Source organism: Xiphophorus couchianus, chromosome 2 (assembly GCF_001444195.1).
Source record: "Xiphophorus couchianus chromosome 2, X_couchianus-1.0, whole genome shotgun sequence".
Taxonomy (NCBI): domain Eukaryota; kingdom Metazoa; phylum Chordata; class Actinopteri; order Cyprinodontiformes; family Poeciliidae; genus Xiphophorus; species Xiphophorus couchianus.
In genome coordinates, this window is record NC_040229.1 from 9,814,932 (window position 1) to 9,834,931 (window position 20,000).

The window sequence follows — 20,000 nt, forward strand, 5'->3', positions numbered from 1 at the left end:
ATGAAATGCTACAAAATGTTTAGTTAATTATTCAATGTAGTTTAAAATGTTTCCATCTAAGGAAACCCAACAGGTTGCATTGAGTCACTAACTTGCGGCATTAACTCCTCTTGTACGAACACGTAGCAGCAATCACTTGACTTTATTTTAAGGCAATCGCTCATACTGAGCATGCATGTAGAGACAGTGGAGAGGAAAAACTCCCCTTTAACAGAAAGAAACCTTCAGTAGAACCAGAACCTGGTTCAGTACTACTGAGCATCTGGCACGACCAACTGGGGTTTTTGATTATTATGATTAATTATGTTCACTTTATGGATAAATTCACTTCATGTACCTGATCTATGACCCATGGGCTGTAAAAGTGACCATTTTCTGATGGCTGCCACCAGCGCAGACGAGTGGCAGGTGTTCTGGCACGCAGTGGGATCTCCAGAGCCACCAGCCGAGCCTGGTTACTGGCATTACTGAAGAGAAACTCCTGGAGCAGTCCCCAGGTTAGGCCTCCATCCACAGAGAACTGCAGCAGAACAGGCTGAGAACGAGGATCCGGTGCCGCTTTTCCGCAGCCAAGGCGAAGGAAGAACTGAACAAACCTGAGGAAGAACGAAAAGTTTTTAATCAGAACTGAAAATTCTAAATGTTTCAAACATTTTCAAAGTTATATAACTGTTTTGGGTGTTGGTTTAAAGCAGATGTACCTTGCATTTGACAGATCCATATCATTGGTGACCAACATGCGTAGACCATCCTCGCTGAAGAACAGGTGGTTTCCGCTGGACATGATGCCACATTTCCTGGATGGTTTTCCTCCACTCAGCAGAGTGAAATGCTCAGCATCCACAGTTCCTCCTTGATAAAGAAGCAGAAGCCAGACATATTTATTAAAGTTTACTACATATATGCAGTTATTCTGCAAACAACTGCACATACCTACCTCATCAAACGGGGATGCAAGCAACTAATCAAGCAATTGTTGATTAACAGTTAAAATTAGTTCAAAACGATTAACTAACAGCATCCAATTAGACCTTCTTTTAGTGTTGTAGTTTTTGTCACCATCCAGCAGAGGGTGCCGCTGGCCATCCTTAAGTGGAGCCAGTTGATACAGAAACAAAGATGGCGGAGGGATACCAGAATGAAGAGAAACAGTTCTAGCACAGTCCGGTTTGAGCAAAATGCACTTTATGCAGTTCTGCTTTAAACATAAAAACTCGACAATCTGCTTAAGTTTCACTTTAGTGGGTCAGTTTCTCATTCAAAAATTACTGCTGTGACAGAAAACGGAGGGGATAACTGACAAAAATTGTAACATGATGTAAAAATCCATAATGCCAATGAGCAAGATTGATTTTGATATTTGTCCTGAGTCAAAGAACTTCATGGAGTGAAGTTTTAATTTTCCTTCAAGAGCAACAACAGAAAGTATGTCTGTATGAACAGCTCTCTGTTCATGGGGAATTAAGTGTTTCCCATATTTTTATTATTTTCATCGTCTATTTTCCTGTTTAACAATCTAAAAGGTTTCTGTGTTCTTACATTTTATAAATATCTCTAAGTTTAATAATGTCAGAAAACCACTATTTTCAAACTTATCTGTTTATAGTTTTGTTTGATACATTATAAAGGAAACACTAATCAGCATTTTGATGTACGATGGCACTGGAGAAAATGTAATGTTTCAATTGTTGACTAAAGCACTTTGAACTGCTTTGTTGCTAAAATATGCTATACAAATAAACTTGATAGACTTGAAACTTGACCCTCTTTATACAAGAGGAAATTCAGGTTTTAATGAAAATGGCAGCTCATCAATTAATCATACCATCAATCCACTTTAGATGAACTCATTACTTGATAACTTGCATCTCCATTTTTAATACGCAGCAAAAAATAACTTGATTCTTTTGTACCTTCGAAGTCCTCCTTGAGGAAGTCCGGATTTGGGATTTCTGGGACAGAGCAGTCGGGTCCAGAGAAACTGGGGTCACACACACAGTGGGTGCCGCTCACACACACTCCGTGACCGTTACACATGTCCTGACACTGAGGGCCGATGTAAACATTATCCAGCGCCCACGTTGGAGGAGCAGAACCAGCCGAGAAGTAACCTTGGAACCAGCGGAACCTTATTGACCTGGATTCCAGGGAAAGAAATTTACAACTTACACAATTGTGATTTTAAAAACTGAGTGAGTGTTTTGGTATTTTTGCCCTTACCCACACAGGCGAAGCTTGCCAACGTGGATCAGCTCTCTCCTCCAGCCGTGTGTGGTACCGGGGAAATAGATGCTGGCAGGGTGAAGCTCTGTGGAGCAAAGCGAGGAGGGCTGAGGGCCGCCGGCACACAGCGGCACTAAAAGGTGCCATGTGGCTCCAAAGTCCCGTGAAAACTCGAGCCAAACCGGGTTTGCAGAGGAGCTCTCAGTCGTACAGCCAACATTGATCTAAAGAAAAGAGGAAATACACAAGAGAAATGTGATTGTGTGATATTTTATCACACAATCATAACAATCATCAATCACAATCATCATAAAGGGCCACCAGGAGGCGCTGTGGTGGTCCCAGAAAGTTGGAGGGAAGATGAGAAAAAATTTAAAAAAATAAATCCCATAAATTTTCTATCTTAAATTGTTCATCATAATTTTTTTTCTGTTATTCAATAATGTTTTAAATTACAATACAAGTTAAAATGCTAACAGAGATTAGCAGCCAATCCAATTGGCTGCTAATCAAATTCCTTGAGCTGTAAGAAAATAAAGATTTTCTTTAAAAAAAGAGACCAAAAAGACCTTGAATTGCTGTAGAAAACATAAGAAATATGTAAACAAAATGAAATTGGATGAGAACAATATAAAATATTACATATTTTCTTATAATCAAGAGGGGATTGTGATGGAAATTTGTATTATCTGGTAATTAAGTCATAATATTTTATCTAATACAATTAACCAAAAGCATTTAAATTCAGACGGGTTGAGGCAGCATTTATGCTAAATTAAGGTAATACTTTTTGAATAGTGAATAAAAGGTATTCTATAAGTTTGTTTCTTTATTTATTTTGTAACTTTGTTTGTAGCAATAGCATAGAAAATTTGGGAAAACCTGTGTTAAAGAACTATTATCGCCTCACTAGTGTATTTCTGGGAGATTCTGTGCATTTGTTAGTGATGTGATTTCATAACATTAAAAATCTTTAGAATAAATATTAATCCATATTTCAGAAAAGCCTATAAGCAATGCAAATATAATGCAAAAAATGTTAAAATCTTATTTATGATATTTATTTATAATGTATTAATCTGCATATTTTTTATTTAAGTAAATTGCAATCCATACATCATTGATCGGGTAGTAAGCCTTTTCTGGGATTGATCAGTAATGCACATCCACCACTAGGGGGCTCTCCTGTAATTCCATCACTCTTGGGATAGTTTAATGCTGATCAAAATATTATATATGGATGTAAGCCTGTATATTGCTAAGGCATTTTATAACCAATCCCTAATTTTTGTGGTAAAGTTTAGAAGCATTCTCTAGTTTTATGAGTTTTTGAGCTCTGCTGTTGCCGCTAAACTAATGGCAGAAGATAAAAAACCTGTTTATTGTCATTTTTGTGAGAAAACATGTTGAAAAGCAAATATTTAACCATATCGTCTAATTTTGGCTTATTAATTAGCTCCTATAGGAATTTATTATTTTATATTCTCGTGATTCCTTTTCTCCTATTTCTTCTATTTCTCTCAGACATCGAAGAAAGAATTGCTTCTTCGATGTCTGTGTACCTCAAACTGGATGATGGTGTTCTCATTGACGTCAATGTCCCTGGTGGTGATGGAGTGTTCCCCGAGCTCACTGGAGATGAACACCATGGCCGATTCATCGTCTTCCCTGCATCAACACACACGCAAATACTAGGATTAATCAGAGGTCAAAGTAAAAAATAATTTTAAAAAAACAAACGTTTTGTAATGTTTTTACAGGTTTTATCACCGATTAGTCTGTGTGACAGAAACATATTAAATTAATCAAAACACATTTTTTCCCATGTTATAAGCAGAGCTGGGCAGAGTACACAACAATTATATTCTAGTAAAAGTAGAACTACTTCAACATATCTTACTCAAGAAAATGTAAAAAGCAGCCATCCAAGAAATGACTCAAATAAAAGTAAAAAGGTATTTTGGTAAAAAGTCTACTCAAGTACTGACTAACTGATCAAATTATCAATCATTTAATATTTAAAAATTACATCATCAGACGAATCAAAATATAAAAGGTAAGTGGAAATGTTGGCATTTTAAGGACAAAAATGACAATAATTCATTTAAAGAACAAAAAATAACTAAATCGGGCAAAGGAAAATTTTCCCAAATCAGTTTCTTTCAATAAAAAAACGTATGAAACTTAAAAACTGCATGTGTGTGTCTGTGCCTGGTGAATTTGTGGTTAAAATATGTTTGTTTTTCATTCAGTGGGTAGAAAATCCAGAAATTTTATTCAAGAGTAGAGATATTTCATAATGAAATTCCTCAAGTAAAAGTAAATAGTACACAGTAGTAAAAATTACTGTTAAAATTTTAATTATTCAAAAAAGGGTTACTCAAGTGAATGTAACTAGCTACTACCCAACTTTGGTTATAAGTGAAATAATCTGCAAGCAACTAGAACTCTTTTGTCAATATTAAGGAATTATTGACTTAAAACAAGCTACAGTATAATACCTCACTGAAAGTTACTCGTAAGTTAGTTTTGTCTTCTTTCAAGTGTGCTAATATATTTGTAGTAGAAATTAGACCAAAATATCTGGTAAGATTTTGTGTTTTTGCAGTGTAAGACTCACAGGCCAGCCTTTTGGTAGGGGCAGTATAGTCCTGTGTTTCCACCAGGGTAGAAAAGCCAGTTCTCCTCATTAGGGCCTTCCTCAAAAGTGTCGATTACCATCGGTGGTTTGTGTAGAGGGCTGCCATCAATGATCAGATCATCGATCACCCACACCTCTTCCTTTTTACCTGAAGGACAAAAAATAAAACGATTACATATTAATCAGTTGTGGTTCTTATGAATGTTGTTTGGGAGACACCCTTCTTTCTGTGCCTGACAAAAAAAAAAAAAGGAAATGCCATCCATCCATCCATCCATCTTCCTCCGCTTATCCGAGGTCGGGTCGCGGGGGTAGCAGCTTCAGAAGGGAGGCCCAGACTTCCCTCTCCCCGGCCACTTCTTCCAGCTCTTCCGGGGGAATCCCGAGGCGTTCCCAGGCCAGCCGAGAGACATAGTCTCTCCAGCGTGTCCTGGGTCTTCCCCGGGGCCTCCTCCCGGTGGGACGTGCCCGGAACACCTCACCAGGGAGGCGTCCAGGAGGCATCCTGACCAGATGCCCAAGCCACCTCAACTGGCTCCTCTCGATGTGAAGGAGCAGCGGTTCTACTCTGAGTCCCTCCCGGATGACTGAGCTTCTCACCCTATCTCTAAGGGAGAGCCCAGCCACCCTACGGAGAAAACCCATTTCGGCCGCTTGTATCCGCGATCTCGTTCTTTCGGTCATGACCCAAAGCTCATGACCATAGATGAGGGTGGGAACGTAGATCGACCGGTAAATCGAGAGCTTCGTTTTTGAACAAGATCTCGGGATCTTGTTCACGAAAAAGGAAATGCATCTGAATAATTTTTTGGGGGTCAAACTCAAGGCCCGAGGGCCAAATCTGGCCCGGCACAGCTATTTATGTGGCCCTCTAGACTCCAGAATGGTAAACTAGAACTTCAAAGATAATAGATGTGTGCTGACATATTATTTTATCAGTAAAATCAAAGCAGCTTTTATTTGTACAGTGCCAAATTTTATCAATTCGACAAAGTATGCTAAGAAAAACAGAAAAAGGACTGTCCACTGCTGCTACATGCTTGCTTGCAAAGTTAGTGACTCTATGCAATCAAGTGGGTCTCCTTAAAAGGGAAACTTTTTACTAATTTGAATAATATGCTGAATTGTTAGGGATGAATATTTCTGCATGATTGGATTGGATTTAATTGACTTGCCAAACTGGCAGTGTGACCTTTAATTATTCTATCAGATTTTTTATCTACTGATAAAAATCTGTGTATAATGGTACTGATACTTCCTTTTGTAAAACATCTAGAGCTGTCATTTGTTGTGAATCAATGGCATAAAAATAACAAAAACTGAAGTTGAATCGGTGCTGCCTGCTCACCGTTGTTGTAAGGCTGCCACAGTCTGAAACGGGTGGCATTGGTCTGAGCGCTGGCTGGCAGAGGCAGGTGGAGGAACAGCGTGTCTGTGGAAGACGGGAAGTAAAACTCATCCAACAGGAGCCAGCTGATTCCTCCGTTCACAGAATACTGCAGCAGCACCGAGTGGGAGCGCTCCGGCACTCCTAAAAAAGCCCAAAGGATGAACAGTTACAGCAAAATTCAAGCAAAAAAAATCAAAAATGGAGATCAGCGGAAGTGAAGGAGTACCTTTGGTGATAAACTTGAAAGAGAACTGGATGTACAGAGTGTTTGAACAGTCCAGATCCCTCGACACAATCATTCGCAGTCCATCCTGAAAACAAACAGAAGAAAAAAATGTGAATGTGATTTAAATGTCCAAGTTCTGCTCTGAATTTTTTCTCTGCATAAGTTCAGCACCAGTTTTGCCAGATTGGGTGAGTTTCCTGCTGGAAAGTAAAAAATTGGGCTGCTGTTCACAAAATTCGGCAGGTTTTTAGAAAATGTTCAGAGAAAAATTATTTCAAAACAGTCATTAGGTGGCAGAAAAACAAAAACTTAAGAAAATGCCATGCTATTGAACTTATTAGTAAATTTTTTGTGAAATGTCTATAATCTGTTAAAGGTGACATCATCAATTATTAGTCATTGGTTAATCAAGTGTCACTATATCATATTATTTTAAAACAGAAATCTAAGTGCAACATCATAATTTAAAATGACGCACACTGCAAAAACACATAATCTTACCAAGTATTTTTGGTCTAGCGTCTAGAGCAAATATCTTACTACACTGAAAATTAGACAAAACTAACTTACAAGTAACTTTTCACTAAGATATAGAAGCTTGTTTTAAGTAAATAATCCCTTGTTTTTTATGAAAATGTACTAGTTCCACTGGCAAATTATTTCACTTACTGTATATCAAGACAATTCTCCCCTAATAAGTACAATTTCCATGATATAAGATATTATTTACCTACAACAAGGCTCTATAACTTGCTAAAAAGTTACTTTTATTTACTTTGTCTTACTTCGAATGTGTTAAAATATTGTGTTTTTGCAGTGTAGTGCCACAAAAAACACTAGTCTAGTTGTGTTTTTAGCAATCGCAATGGGATTATATTATCAGATTATAATAATCAAACCAAAACAGTTGTAAATTTTCACAAGTCTATGAATGCAGTCGACATATAGTACATACAAGATCATATATATTTAAAATCAAATCAAGAAAACTTTTCACGAGACTATCTTGGGAAAACCTAGGGTCTTCAGTCAGAGGCTTCTTCAAATTCGCTGTAATACAGACTGCTACAGGAGATCTTTCCTGCCACCAGCCATCCCCATCTACAGCAACTCTTTGAAGAATTTGAATGAATAGGAGTTTCAATAACATTTAATTTTCTTTTGGGATCAATCAATTTGAATTGAATTTGAATTATATCTGGTGCTACAAACAGGAGTTTAATTGGAGGTTGAGATTTGGGCTGTTTTTTATGGAGTTGGTTTTTCATTGTGTTTGGACTGGAAACTTTCAGTCAGATCTGGCAACCCTGTTCAGCATCCTCACCCCTTTGAAAATTAGCGCAGTTCCAGATTTAAGTGGTTCTCCGCTGAGCGTCCCCCTCTCTGCGCCATACACTTCGGGCCAAGTCTCCTGCTGCAGATTCTCGTTGAAGTCTTCCCTCAGCACCGAGGGCAGAGGAGCCAAAGGTACACAGTGCGCTCCTCCATAACCTTTATCACATCTGTGTGAGAATGAACGGATTACCAGAAGGAGAAACTACTTAGAAGAAGTCAGAAATGTAGAGATTGAACTAAATCGAGGCAGAAATCGATGAGCAACAAAGAAAGAGTCACATTTACGTACACACAGCGGCCGTTGTCGCACAGACCATGTCCAGAGCACATCCATGGGCAACCAGGGGCAAGTAGCACGTTGTCCAGTGCCCATCCTTCCGCCCCTGGTGTGAAGTGGGTCTGGATCCAACGGAACCGAGTTCTGGGGGAACTGAGTGAGTCGGAAAAATTTTATTTAGAAAGTCACATTTACATAAACATTATAGTACAAAACAACAAAACAGTGCATTACTCTGTGTTGAGGTTTAGAATATTTTGTAGATATTTGAGGATTTCAATGAATACTTGTTTTTGGATTTCATGTTTGCTTGAGCAATAATGACATAATGTAAACTACAAAGCAGGGTTTTCTACAGTTAATTTTAGATTTACATAATTTTACAAAGACAAAAAACACTTCCCTGTCAAAAACTATACATTTAGCTTTCATTTCTTTTCACCAATAACTAGGCATATGTTCTAATAAAGATTTAAATTTTAATCAGGGATAAAAGTTATTGATTAATCAATTAATCTAAAGTTGATTGATCATGTCAATTGACGAGCGATTAATTAATAAGCCGTCATCTTTTTCTTGTAGGATTTTCTCTAGTCTGAAGAGGGTCGACCATCTTTCCACAAAATGAAAGGATACTTTTTTAAAATAAAATGCTTAATTTAAAATAAGAATATCATCATATTTTAACAAATTAGTGTCAGCTGCATTAAATACTGACTGAACAAACAGAAAATTTTGGTTTTCTCACATTACTAAACTTAAGAAAGCAGGAGCATCTTAGGTTGTTGAATACAAAAAAGAAAAGATATTTGAAACATTTAATATCCTATGAACTGAGATATGTTCATGTCTTCTTTCTTCGTGTCTCAATTTTTCTGCGCTTTTCTGTCTTTTATTTAAAATGGAAGTAATTTTAATCTAATAAAACATTAATCGTAAGCCAATGAATTCTTTGCATCCCTAATTTTAACTACATGTGTGTGTCCAAAAACACCTACTTAGCAGCACTGGGCAGGTAAACCGTGATTCTCCTCCAGTGTTTGTGTTGGGTTGATGCATAGACAGAGCTCTGTGTATAACCAGCGCAGCCGATGGCTGGAGGCACACACTCCGGCGTGATGAGAGTCCAGTGGCGGCCACAGTCTGTCGAGTACTCCAGTCGGACCCCGTGGGAGAAGGAGGTGGACTTACTGCAGCCCATGCTCAGCTCAAACTGGAGGAATGACGAACCCGTCACCTCAAAGTCCCAGCTCTCTGCATATCTTGGCTTCTCTGCAAAGTGATTTCAGGTTGCAAAAGTTAAATCGTTTTCACTTCTAACATGGGAAAAATGACTCGTCATGAGTGAAATAATCTGCCAGTGGAACTGGTACACTTTTTAATCAATATCAATGAATTATTGAGTTAAAACAACCTCCTATATCTGCTGAAAAGTTACCTATAAGTTAAGTTTATCTTATTTCAAGTGCACTAGAAATCAGACTAAAATACTGGGTAAGATTTTGCGTTTTTTCAGTGTATTAAGACAAATTTACTCGTCATATTCATTTCCTTTCACTTCACAGCTATGGACTTTGAGTTGGTGACAAAATGTTTGAAGGTTTAAAAGTTATGAATACTTTTGCAAGGCACCATCTTTGTGTAAGTATTCTTGTTTAGCAAGAAACAATGGCTTTTGATTCCTTTCTATCGACAATTACATTCTGAAGAAGACATAACACTAAACGTCTCTCCAATAAAGTCTAGCCAAACACTTTAAGAGAGTTTGTTTATATAATATTTTATAGCCCTAACAATAGTTAATCAGACTTGCACAACAATCTGAAACTAAATTATTAATTTATATGTTTTCTTTTGGTAAATTCTCCTGCCAGGGGAAGAAGAAGTGAACACTCAAACTTAAGCAAAATGTATCTTTCTTTTTATGTCATGAAGCATCCTCAAATGTTCCTCTGACTATTCATGCTGCATCTGTAAACACAGAGCTCCTGTGTTTACAGATGTGCTGCCAAATCGGTCATGCTGTGTACACCTAATGAATGGCCCCTTTGTGATGTGCTATTTGCACAAACCTAATCCACTCACAGCTTGATGCAGGCATAAATAACAGGCAGGATGTTCAATGAGGTCTGCTCACATTAATAATGCAGGATGGATGATGCCACAGTAAATCCCAGGCTCTGTTTCAGCTGCTTGTTAATAGCAAAGTGCTGTGATGTTCCTTGTTTGAATGATTTTTAAGTGTCTGGGTGGATAACACGTACTTCAGTCTATACGCGTTGCTTACAGTTTGCACAACAAACAGGAAGCAACACACTTCATAGCTGTAGTGAATGTGTTTCACTTACTATCAATGGCCTCAGAGTTAAAGGTGAGAGCAGTGTCCAGAGACAAGCAGTCCACGGTCACCTCCCCGCCCTGGATCCGGTACCAGTTGTGCCTCAGCGGGGTGGTGCCATCGAATTTATCGTGGAAACCCGTTCTGGAGCTGTCGTTCATACCGATCAGAACGTCATCCAGCGCCCACTGGGCAGAGTGCTTTCCTGCAAGGACAAAAGAGTAAATGAGTAAAACAATCTAAAGAGTTGGCTGTTAAGGCGACCTAATATTGTTAAAAGATTTTATGCTTCCATTTCAGTCTCTACTGCTTCTAAAAACAGACCAAACACTTTAAAAAACATCCAGATGTTTTTTTTGGCAAGTTAACAATTTTCCTAATCGTCAAGTCACATATGAGAGGGCAATGCCTCGTTACCTAGCAACCCCAGTGGAGCCCAGCCCTGTTGCCTACAGACTCAAGAGGATTTCCAGCATGTTTGGTCAGCTGGTTTTACCGCTGTATGTTCTATACAATGGCTGCTGGAAAAGACAAGTTGTTGTTACAACCAGAAACCACTTGCTGCATTCTTGTTGGCTGTGAAGGAGGCTTGGCTAATGCTTTTCAACAACTTGCAAGGCCGACTTCCTGTTTTAGTGTGGCTGCTCCTCACATCAGCAGTAGTAAATTGTGGTGGAAACATGTATTTTAAAAGACAAATGTAAAAATGCGTTTAATATCAATGTTGCATGTAGCACCTACAACTCTAAACTGAAAACATTGAAAGTGTTGTTTGCTTATGGGAAATTGAGCTTAAAGGATAAGAGTTATTGCAAACAATGTTTATGGGTGTCACCACGTGGAAATTTAGACTTCTTAACTAGAATGCTGTTACGTTGGGTCACACATCAAATCCAGTTGCAAGTTCTCACTTCCCAGCATAAATGTTGAGGTGGGGTGGCATAGCTAGCAGCAGCTTATTTGGATTTAAATTTACAAGAGGCTCTAAGACGGCTAAAATCTCATTATCTAAGCATAACTTTGTGCAAAAAATGTAATGAACATGTTTTGTATAGGCCTATCCTAACCTGTTGTAGGAAGCATAATAGGTCAAATTTAAGATACTTTTATTGCATAGTGAGTTTTGCAGATAGTTTGCTCACCTTGTTGTGGCTGCCACCACCGAAACACAGTGTAGGAAGTTTTTGCTGGAGGTGGAAGCTCAATGGTGACTACCTGAGGCTCCAAGGAGGAGCTGAAGTCCAACTCTCTCAGAAACTGCCACTGGATGCCATTATTGGTGGAAAACTGGACAATGACACCTGAAAGCACAGAAACAGCCTTTTAATAGAGATGAGGGAGATTATTATTAACAGAAACCAAATGGGAAGCTTGTGATGTTCTAAACAACATGGTAGTTCTGGATATAAAGTTCAGTCACAGTGAGTTCATTCATTAGACTCTTAGCTTAATCTTTTAGTAGAGAACCTCTACTCATCAGTAACCTCACAACATTGGAAGCTCAAAACACTGTCCTGAGCCGTATGCAACAAAATTTCGTTCTGTATACACCCTGTGCATGCAAAATGACAATAAAGTCAGTCTAAGTCTAAGTCTAAGATCCAGATTAATCCTTAGTCCAACCCTGTTTCTCAGCAGTATGGAAGGGATGCTTCCTCAGCATGTGAAGATGTCAACTTCCCACTGATTTCACATGTACAAAAGCAATAGAAAACTTGTAGCAAAAATTAAATATTAAGTATATGTTTATCCCCATTTCTAATGCAGCCTTGGGAAACTGACTCGCATCAGAAGCTTCTGATAAGTTCTTCTGTCACCAATAATCTTATAAACCAGCTTAAAAAACTGTTTAAAAATGAGCTTTTTGGGAAATATGTTGCATATAATGAAGGTCTCAAAGAAAAAAATGTTACTGAAGACATTAAAAATGTATAAATAATTCTACATTTAAGGAGGAGAATGTGATGTTTAAGCATCATTCAATGTGGGAATAATTTACGCGTTGATTTGGTGTTTGGAGATTTAAATGTTTGTAGGTAATGAGTAAGACAGGGGCAGGAAATCCTAAGATCCTGCTTCTTCTACCTGCTCCTTTTCAAACAAATCATGTAAAATTGCATGTCAATAGACATGATAATTTGTTTTAATTTAATTTTTTCTTGTTTTTACTTTTTGTCTGTTCTAAATAAATTAATTAATTTAAAAAAATTATAATCTTACAGTGTGAAATTCAGAAGATTCAGTGTTAATTTAAAACACTGTAATAATTTTGCCTTTTATTCCACTTTAATTTTATAATAGGCAGTTACTCTGACCTGAAATGGTTTGAATATTCAGTGTTATTCACACAACAAGATTTGACACAGCCTCCTATGTTTTAGAAATTGGAGGGATTTTAAGACAATACATATTCAATTTAGTCTAGGACTTGTATTTAGCTTTAGTTGGCTAATTTTATACTAAATGTAGAGTTATATGCTCCAGGTACCTCAGTGTAAACATTTAAAATGCCTTAATTTCAGCAATTTGCTAATTAAATTAAGGGAAAAAGACGATGAAGATAAAGTCTGTGGCAGAACAAACTTTCCTCACTGCAAAAACACAAAATCTTACCATGTATGTTGAGTCTCGTTTCTAGTGAAAATATCTTAGTCTACCTGAAACAAGAGAAAACTAATATACAGGCAACTTTTAAGCAATATTTATGAGCTTGTAAGAAATTACTTAACATTGATTACAAAAAGTACGCATTCAGCTGACAAATTATTTCACTTATACCAAGACATTATTCCCGTATTGTAAGTGAAATAATCTGCCAGTGGAACAATTTCTTTTAATCAATATTAAGAAATTATTGACCTAAAACAAGCTCCTGTATCTTACTTATAGGTTATTTTTGTCTTATTTCAAGTGTATTAAGATATTTGTACTAACTGAAAAAAAATTTTGGTAATATTTTGTGTTTTTGCAGAGCTGAAATGATAAGTTAGCCTTTCCTTATTGATTTATAGGGTAGTACTGTATAGTATAGGTAGAACTGAAAAAGGGAAGCAGGCATTCAGTGTTTTGCCCCCACAGCGTGGAATCAGTTGCAGTCTGAACTTAAGATGTTGGAAATGATTTCACTGGACTTATTTCGAGCAGTTCTTAAAGATAGGCAACAAGATTCTATGAAACAGTGTCATTGTTTTTAAATTGTTTTTATTGTTTTATACTTCTGTATATGTATTAATTGTTTTTATCTTGTAACCAGGTTGCTATGTATTGCAAATGTTTTGCCCAGGTCCCTCTTGAAAATGAGATCTAGATCTCAACGGGGTTTACCTGATTAAATAAAATAAAGAAAAGAAAAAGAAAGTTCCCACATTGAACCAGCAGAGGGCCTCATCACAACATGTGTTCTATTTGGAAACAACCTTCATTGCGTGAGCGAGGCCTGGTGCAGGTGGGTCCTAAACTCTTGCTGCCAATTCGGATGTAAAACTGAGCCAACCTACAAACAAAAAACAATAAAAGTGAATTTTATATTAAACAGTATCAACATAATGCTTGAAATGCTGAGAAAATAAGAGGGTTGCTCCTCTCACCGTGTGTTGGTAGTGTCCAGAGGAGCTGTTCGAGCCTCCCGACGTCCAGCACTGCTGAAGTAAAGAGCCTTGCCCTCACTGATGATGCCGCAGCCGCCTCCGATTTGTCCCCCGCTGATACTCTGCCAGAGAGGACTCAGCTTCCCCTCAAAGCCCTCTGTCAGCTCCGTGGGACTAGCTACGGATGGGACACAACTATCTTGCTCCACTATAAAAAAAAGAGGGAGATTACAGGTCAAAATTCAGCAGCATCATCATGAAATACTTGGTTACATCAGCTTTCTTTCATCAAGGTACCTGTGAAGCCCATATCACAAAAGCAGACACCAGAAATGCAGTCTCCATGACCACCACAATGGTTGGGGCAGGGCTCGGAAATGTAGACTCCGTCCAAAGCAAACGGTGGTGCGTCTCGGTACACGCTACTCTCCTGGAACCAACGGAACCTGGTTTTACTGAGAAAATGAATAAAGTTCAGGTATTTCAGTGCAAATAAAAATGAGAATTTAAGGGTGAATTCACACCAGTCCGGTTTCGTCTGCTTTAATCAAACTCAAGTTTGTTTGCTAGAAAGTCTGGTTTGTTTGGGGAAGTGTGAATGCGCAATTGGACTAAAAAAGCAAACTCCGGTCCGCCTAAAATCCTGGGTCTCGGCTCAGTTGACGTGAATTATGGTGCGGTTTGAATACATGTGAATGCAAGTGAATCAGAAACCACTCCAAAAGCAGGAAGCAAACTACAGCGCATGGCATTCTGGGTAAATAAAACCAAAACAAATTTAAGAGTCTAGCGCTAGCGGGCGAAAATTCCTGTGGTCTTTTACCAATGACAAAAGAGAAATCTTACAACCACTAAAATTTGACGCCACTTCATTTTTGTTTACATTTCTTGAAGAAGGAAGTTGCGCTCGTATCTTTTTCTAAGGTTTTTGTATCATTTCTTTCAGCAGTTCTTGGTTTGTTTGACACAGTGCAGTGTGAAAACGAACCACAACAAAAATTTAACAAATGTTGCAATTTTAGTCCCCAATTGAACTGAGTCTACCGGACTTTGAGGTGTGAAAACAGCCTATGGCTACAATATTTGCCTTTTTCATGGCAGTCTGAATGACCCAATTCCAATTTTTTCACCTTCCCAAAAATATCAGATTTGTGCTGATAGCTAATCAGATGCTAACTTGGATACGTATCTGATTGTTTTCAAAGCGTCTGCTGTGTGAATGATCATGTTGCATTTTTCCAACTTTTATATTGATGTGAGACATGCATCATAATTCTGAGTCAAATGAAGAAGGAAGTTGTGCTCAGTGTCTTCTTCAGAGAATTTTGTGTAGTTTCCTTCAGTGGTCCTTGGTGCAGCGCCACCACAGGCGAAGGGGGGGACAGGTTTTTCAATTAGAGTGGTTTGTTTGATACAGTGCAGAGCAGTGATGTCAGTAACGCGTTACTGATGTTACTAACCACTTTTTTCAGTAACGAGTTGTGACGGAGGAGCTGCCACGAGCTGGGCGTTAGAGTCCGTGTTAGCATGCCCGCATAACTGCGTACACACGCCGACAAACACATACATCATCACTAATTTACTTTTGTTGCAGGTTGGACTGGGGCGGCTCATCGTGGGTGCACACGCGGTGTTCCTGCTCCGGTTAAACATTTACTGTAACCTTTTTTTTAGCACTGGACGTTTTCCTGGTTTTTGTTTTCAAGTAGTGTGTTTCCGGATTGTGACGTGCCGGGAGGGAGTCACATGAGGAGGTGACGTCAGCAGAGCGCATTGGGTGTTGTATATTAAATTGAATATTGTATTTTGTTTACAAGTTTATTTATTTATTTTTTTTATTATTATTTTGTATACTGTATAAACTTTAGGCTGATTTGAAGTTTGATTCAAATCAGAATCAAACTTCTGATTTGAGTTAGAGATGATTAGTATTTTGCTAGTTTGGATTGTCTGTGGGCGGAGCCTGTGGCTTTAAAAGCAGGGCTCTGCTCCACAGGAGGCAGTCGGTGGTTAGACTGAGGAGAAGTCACGCTGGAGGTGATGAACTATTGCAAGCAAAGGTACTAATGATTTTTGTTTTCTAGCCTGCTCTGGATGTCCTTTGTGTGTGATCTGCACCTGCCATCTTTGTGAGAACCGAATAAATCCTCTAAAATGATCTCCAACTTGGAACAGTCATTCTTTTTTGACTAAATCATAATAGAACCTCGTCACACGAGTAATCTAACGCGTTGCTATTTCAAATCCAGTAGTCAGACTACAGTTACTTATCGAAATCACTTTGCATTACTATTTTCTTTTGTTATTTAATCGTACTTCCTGTACGCGTCTTGTCGAGTGACCGACGTCTCTATGCGAAAGAAATGTAAACAATGGAGAGAGATGCGCATTTTGTTGGTGGAAAAACAGAAACTATTTTGAGTTTCTTTCGCCAAGTCCGATTATTATAAGCGGCTTTGGGCTTTTCTTTTTTTTTTTTTTAAGTCGCTTGCAAATTTAATGAGTGGCGGGTTGCGCCTTATTGGGCGGATCTACCGGACTAAGAGCACCGCAAAAACACAAACTCTTACCAAGTTTTAGGTCTCAATACACTTGAAATAAGACAAACTAACGTACACGTAACTTTTTTAGAGAGACACAGAGGCTGTTTTTTAAGTAAATAATTTCTTACGATTATTCTGAAGATTGATGAAAAAGTACTAGTTCCATTGGTGGATAAATTAACTTGTAACATGGGAAAACTGTCTTGTTATAAGTGAAATAATCTGCCAATGGAACTAGTATTTTTCATCAATATTAATGATTTGTTTCCTAAAAACATGCCTTTATGTCTTGCAAAAAGTTACTTGTAAGTTAGTTTGTCTTATTTCAAGTCTACTAAGATATCTGTAGATTAAAATAATTGGTAAGATTTTGTGTTTTTGCAGTGTGAATACATTTGAAACACATTGTAACATCTCAGTAAATGTAAACATAGGGAGCTACCTGACTGCCACATTTCGAGGTATGACCACTGTGATCCTGGTCCACTGTTCGTAGTCTCCAGTGTTGTAGACGGTCGGTTCTCTGAGCTCACGACCGCTGCCTTCACAGACGCCTGTTCCCGGCGTTCCGGGGTAGCAGCCTTCTCGGACCAACGCCCAGGTTCTGCCGGCGTCGTGGGAGTACTGCAGCAGGACCGGGGCTGAGGCACTGAACTCTGACTCACAGCCTATGTTCAGCTACAACGACAAATGAAGAAGGTAAAAAAAACTTTAATTAAAAAGACGTTAGGGCAGCAGAAAATAATTATTTTAGTAACTTATTATTCTATCGATCATTACAACGATTAAAACAGTAATTAGGTACAAAAAATAAGCTAAAATTTTAGATTTTTCATTTAATCTCTTAAGCCAGTTCAGAACAATATAGAAATATATTAAAAAATGCAAATGAAAAATGTCATTTTATAAAATACAAAAGTAAAACGAGTAACAGCATTCATTTATTGAACTGCAGCTAAATAAATACTTCTAACATGTGAAAAGCTCAGACTTTCTGCTCGACTTAACATCAATACAGTGTTGGGCTGATATGTTGACTATTTTTTGAATTTAACCAAATAATAATTGGATTGCAAAAGGTGCCTATAACAGAAGATTTTTTACAAAATTTGAACCAGGTGATGCTATCACCTGAAGAGCTCAAGTTAAAACATGTTTACAGACAGAAAATTTTTTTAATCTTAAATGGAAAACATTTATATTTTTGTACAGTTTTTTTAAAATTACTGCTCCTGTTTGTTGTTCTTTCAGTAAATGACATTTTTTGAGTCTGTCTACGCCTGTTAACAAGTAATTGATTACTAATTTAGTTGACAATTATTATTTCAATAATCAGTTAATTACAATTGATCCAAATAATGGTTTCAGCTAGAGATGCACTGATCCGATATTAATATCTGGATTGGTCCTGACATTGAAAGAAAATCTAAATAGGGAATCGGTGATAATGTCACAATGATCTATTCAGCCTAATTCTACGATTTGTGCTTTGAGCGATTTCATGCTATTTTACATTATATTTAGATTTCCTAATTGCACGTTCTGAAAAACTTGAAAGGTTTGTTGCAGTTTATTTTTTCAAGATACCCAACCTATTGTTTCAGACAGTTTTAATTTCTTTATTATTTATTTTACATTGGCTGTTTTACTTCTAATTTTAGTGACTAAACTAATTAAAGTTGTTTTTACATGTAGCTTGTGAAGCTATTGGCAAGGCAAGGCAACTTTATTTATATAGCACCTTTCAGGAAAAGATAATTCAAAGTGCTTGTACAAGAAAATTAAAAACAACATAAAAAAAATCAAGCAGATTAAAAATAGACAAGATAAATATTAAAATTTTTAATATAGTGAATGAAAAGAATAAAAAAAAATTATTGGTGTGTTTAAAAAAAGAAACATCTTTAGTCAATTCAGCTGTTTTTCTGTAACAGATCGGTATCAGCCGATACTAAACTTCAGATATCGGAATTGGAGATGTAAACAGCGGATCCCTAGTTTCAGTGTTTTGTCCTACATTACTTGGTTTGAAAACTTCTCCCGAACCTTAAACTGAAGGGTGTACCCAGGGCGGAGGGCCAGGTCTCTGGTGACGGCCACCCTGTCTCCATCAGAACGTCCGAACACCATCGCTGAGGGAGTCGGAGCGCAGAAGCTGTTGTTGTTGTCCCTCTCCATGCCCTCATTGCCGAGCATCAACCAAACGCTCATCTGGTTCAGAGGGTAGTCGAACGCCGGCTTCTCGTAAAAGTTCTGTGCAGGAAAGAAAAAAACAGATGTTGTGTTTTCTGGTAATATTTATCTGGAAATGATATATTGCAAAAATAAAAAGACAGGTTTAAGATGTTTTTGAAGTCAACTGTTTTCTGCAGTGGAAAAAGCTGTTTACTGGTAGTCTAAGCATGTCAAACACGTCTTCATGACTTCTGAATCTTTTCAGTCAGGCAGTCAAAAACATTATTTAATTGACATCATCACGTGTATTTGGCATTATTGGAAAGCTTAGAATCAACATTTTCAGAATCTGTAAACAGTCACATATGGTAATTATGAAACAGGATTGTGACCCTAATCCTCTTTTGTAAATACCAGATTATTTTACTTAATTTAGAATAATATTTGTAAATATATATACATATATGTGGGTGCAAATGCTGCTTCATAGAGAACAATGTATATATAAAAAGAACAACAATATATAGATCTACCACAATAACTACATAAATGTTGCTGGATGATATATTGTACCAGTAATTATTACGATAAGCGATAATATTGTTGTTTTGAGATCATTTTCAAGTTATATATTGATAATTACATAATAATGCAAATAAACCCTCTGCAAAGACCAATAAACTTTAATTTTGTAAAGGACATTTCAAACTGGAACTGGAACATATTAAAATATCCAAAATAAAACAAAATCAAAAATGATAAATAAAACAGAAATAAAAATCACACACATCAGACCCCGTAAATAAAATGGATTATGAACCCTGAAAACAAAATTGCCCTTTAAAAAAATATTAATCATCAGAATGGAAATTATTGAACTAATTTTAATTTATTGTGCGATTATTTGATTAATTGTTAATTGCGTCAAGCATAACCATATGGATAAAGAAAATAGATATTTTTCCAGTGCTACATTTTTAAAACAAACAAAAAATTGCGTAAAATAAAGTAATGAGAAAAGAAGGGGTATTAACACGGTTAGAGCACATAATAACAGATGATGCCATGATGGAGTCTGACCTGCGGCAGAGTCGGGTTGGCCATTGGGATGATGTGTTTCTCCCTCTCTGACAAAATTATGACGTCATCAATCGCCCACTGGTCGTACCCTTCCCCAGAATGAAGCGGCTGCCACCACCGAAAGCGAGTGGAGGGAGTTTTAGAAGCCAGAGGAAGTTCATAATGAACAAAGCTGCGAAAGGAAA

The 20,000-nt window shown here is 37.4% G+C and overlaps 1 protein-coding gene across 7 annotated transcripts in view; it reads right to left on the reverse strand.

The window, feature by feature from the left end:
• Positions 1–20,000, reverse strand: part of reln (reelin) — a 166,753-nt gene that overhangs the window by 32,313 nt on the left and 114,440 nt on the right. For all 7 annotated transcript variants that reach the window (XM_028041893.1, XM_028041884.1, XM_028041864.1 and 4 more), the window contains exons 26-44: positions 19,816–19,987; positions 18,607–18,813; positions 17,003–17,238; positions 14,315–14,472; positions 14,018–14,225; positions 13,847–13,923; positions 11,573–11,731; positions 10,441–10,635; positions 9,091–9,364; positions 8,105–8,245; positions 7,805–7,982; positions 6,481–6,565; positions 6,213–6,395; positions 4,844–5,012; positions 3,786–3,891; positions 2,221–2,447; positions 1,914–2,137; positions 702–852; positions 338–596 (exon numbers count right to left, since the gene is read on the reverse strand). In XM_028041893.1, coding sequence (XP_027897694.1) covers positions 338–596; positions 702–852; positions 1,914–2,137; positions 2,221–2,447; positions 3,786–3,891; positions 4,844–5,012; positions 6,213–6,395; positions 6,481–6,565; positions 7,805–7,982; positions 8,105–8,245; positions 9,091–9,364; positions 10,441–10,635; positions 11,573–11,731; positions 13,847–13,923; positions 14,018–14,225; positions 14,315–14,472; positions 17,003–17,238; positions 18,607–18,813; positions 19,816–19,987 — 3,409 coding nt within the window. The remainder of the gene's footprint in view (positions 1–337; positions 597–701; positions 853–1,913; positions 2,138–2,220; positions 2,448–3,785; positions 3,892–4,843; positions 5,013–6,212; positions 6,396–6,480; positions 6,566–7,804; positions 7,983–8,104; positions 8,246–9,090; positions 9,365–10,440; positions 10,636–11,572; positions 11,732–13,846; positions 13,924–14,017; positions 14,226–14,314; positions 14,473–17,002; positions 17,239–18,606; positions 18,814–19,815; positions 19,988–20,000) is intronic.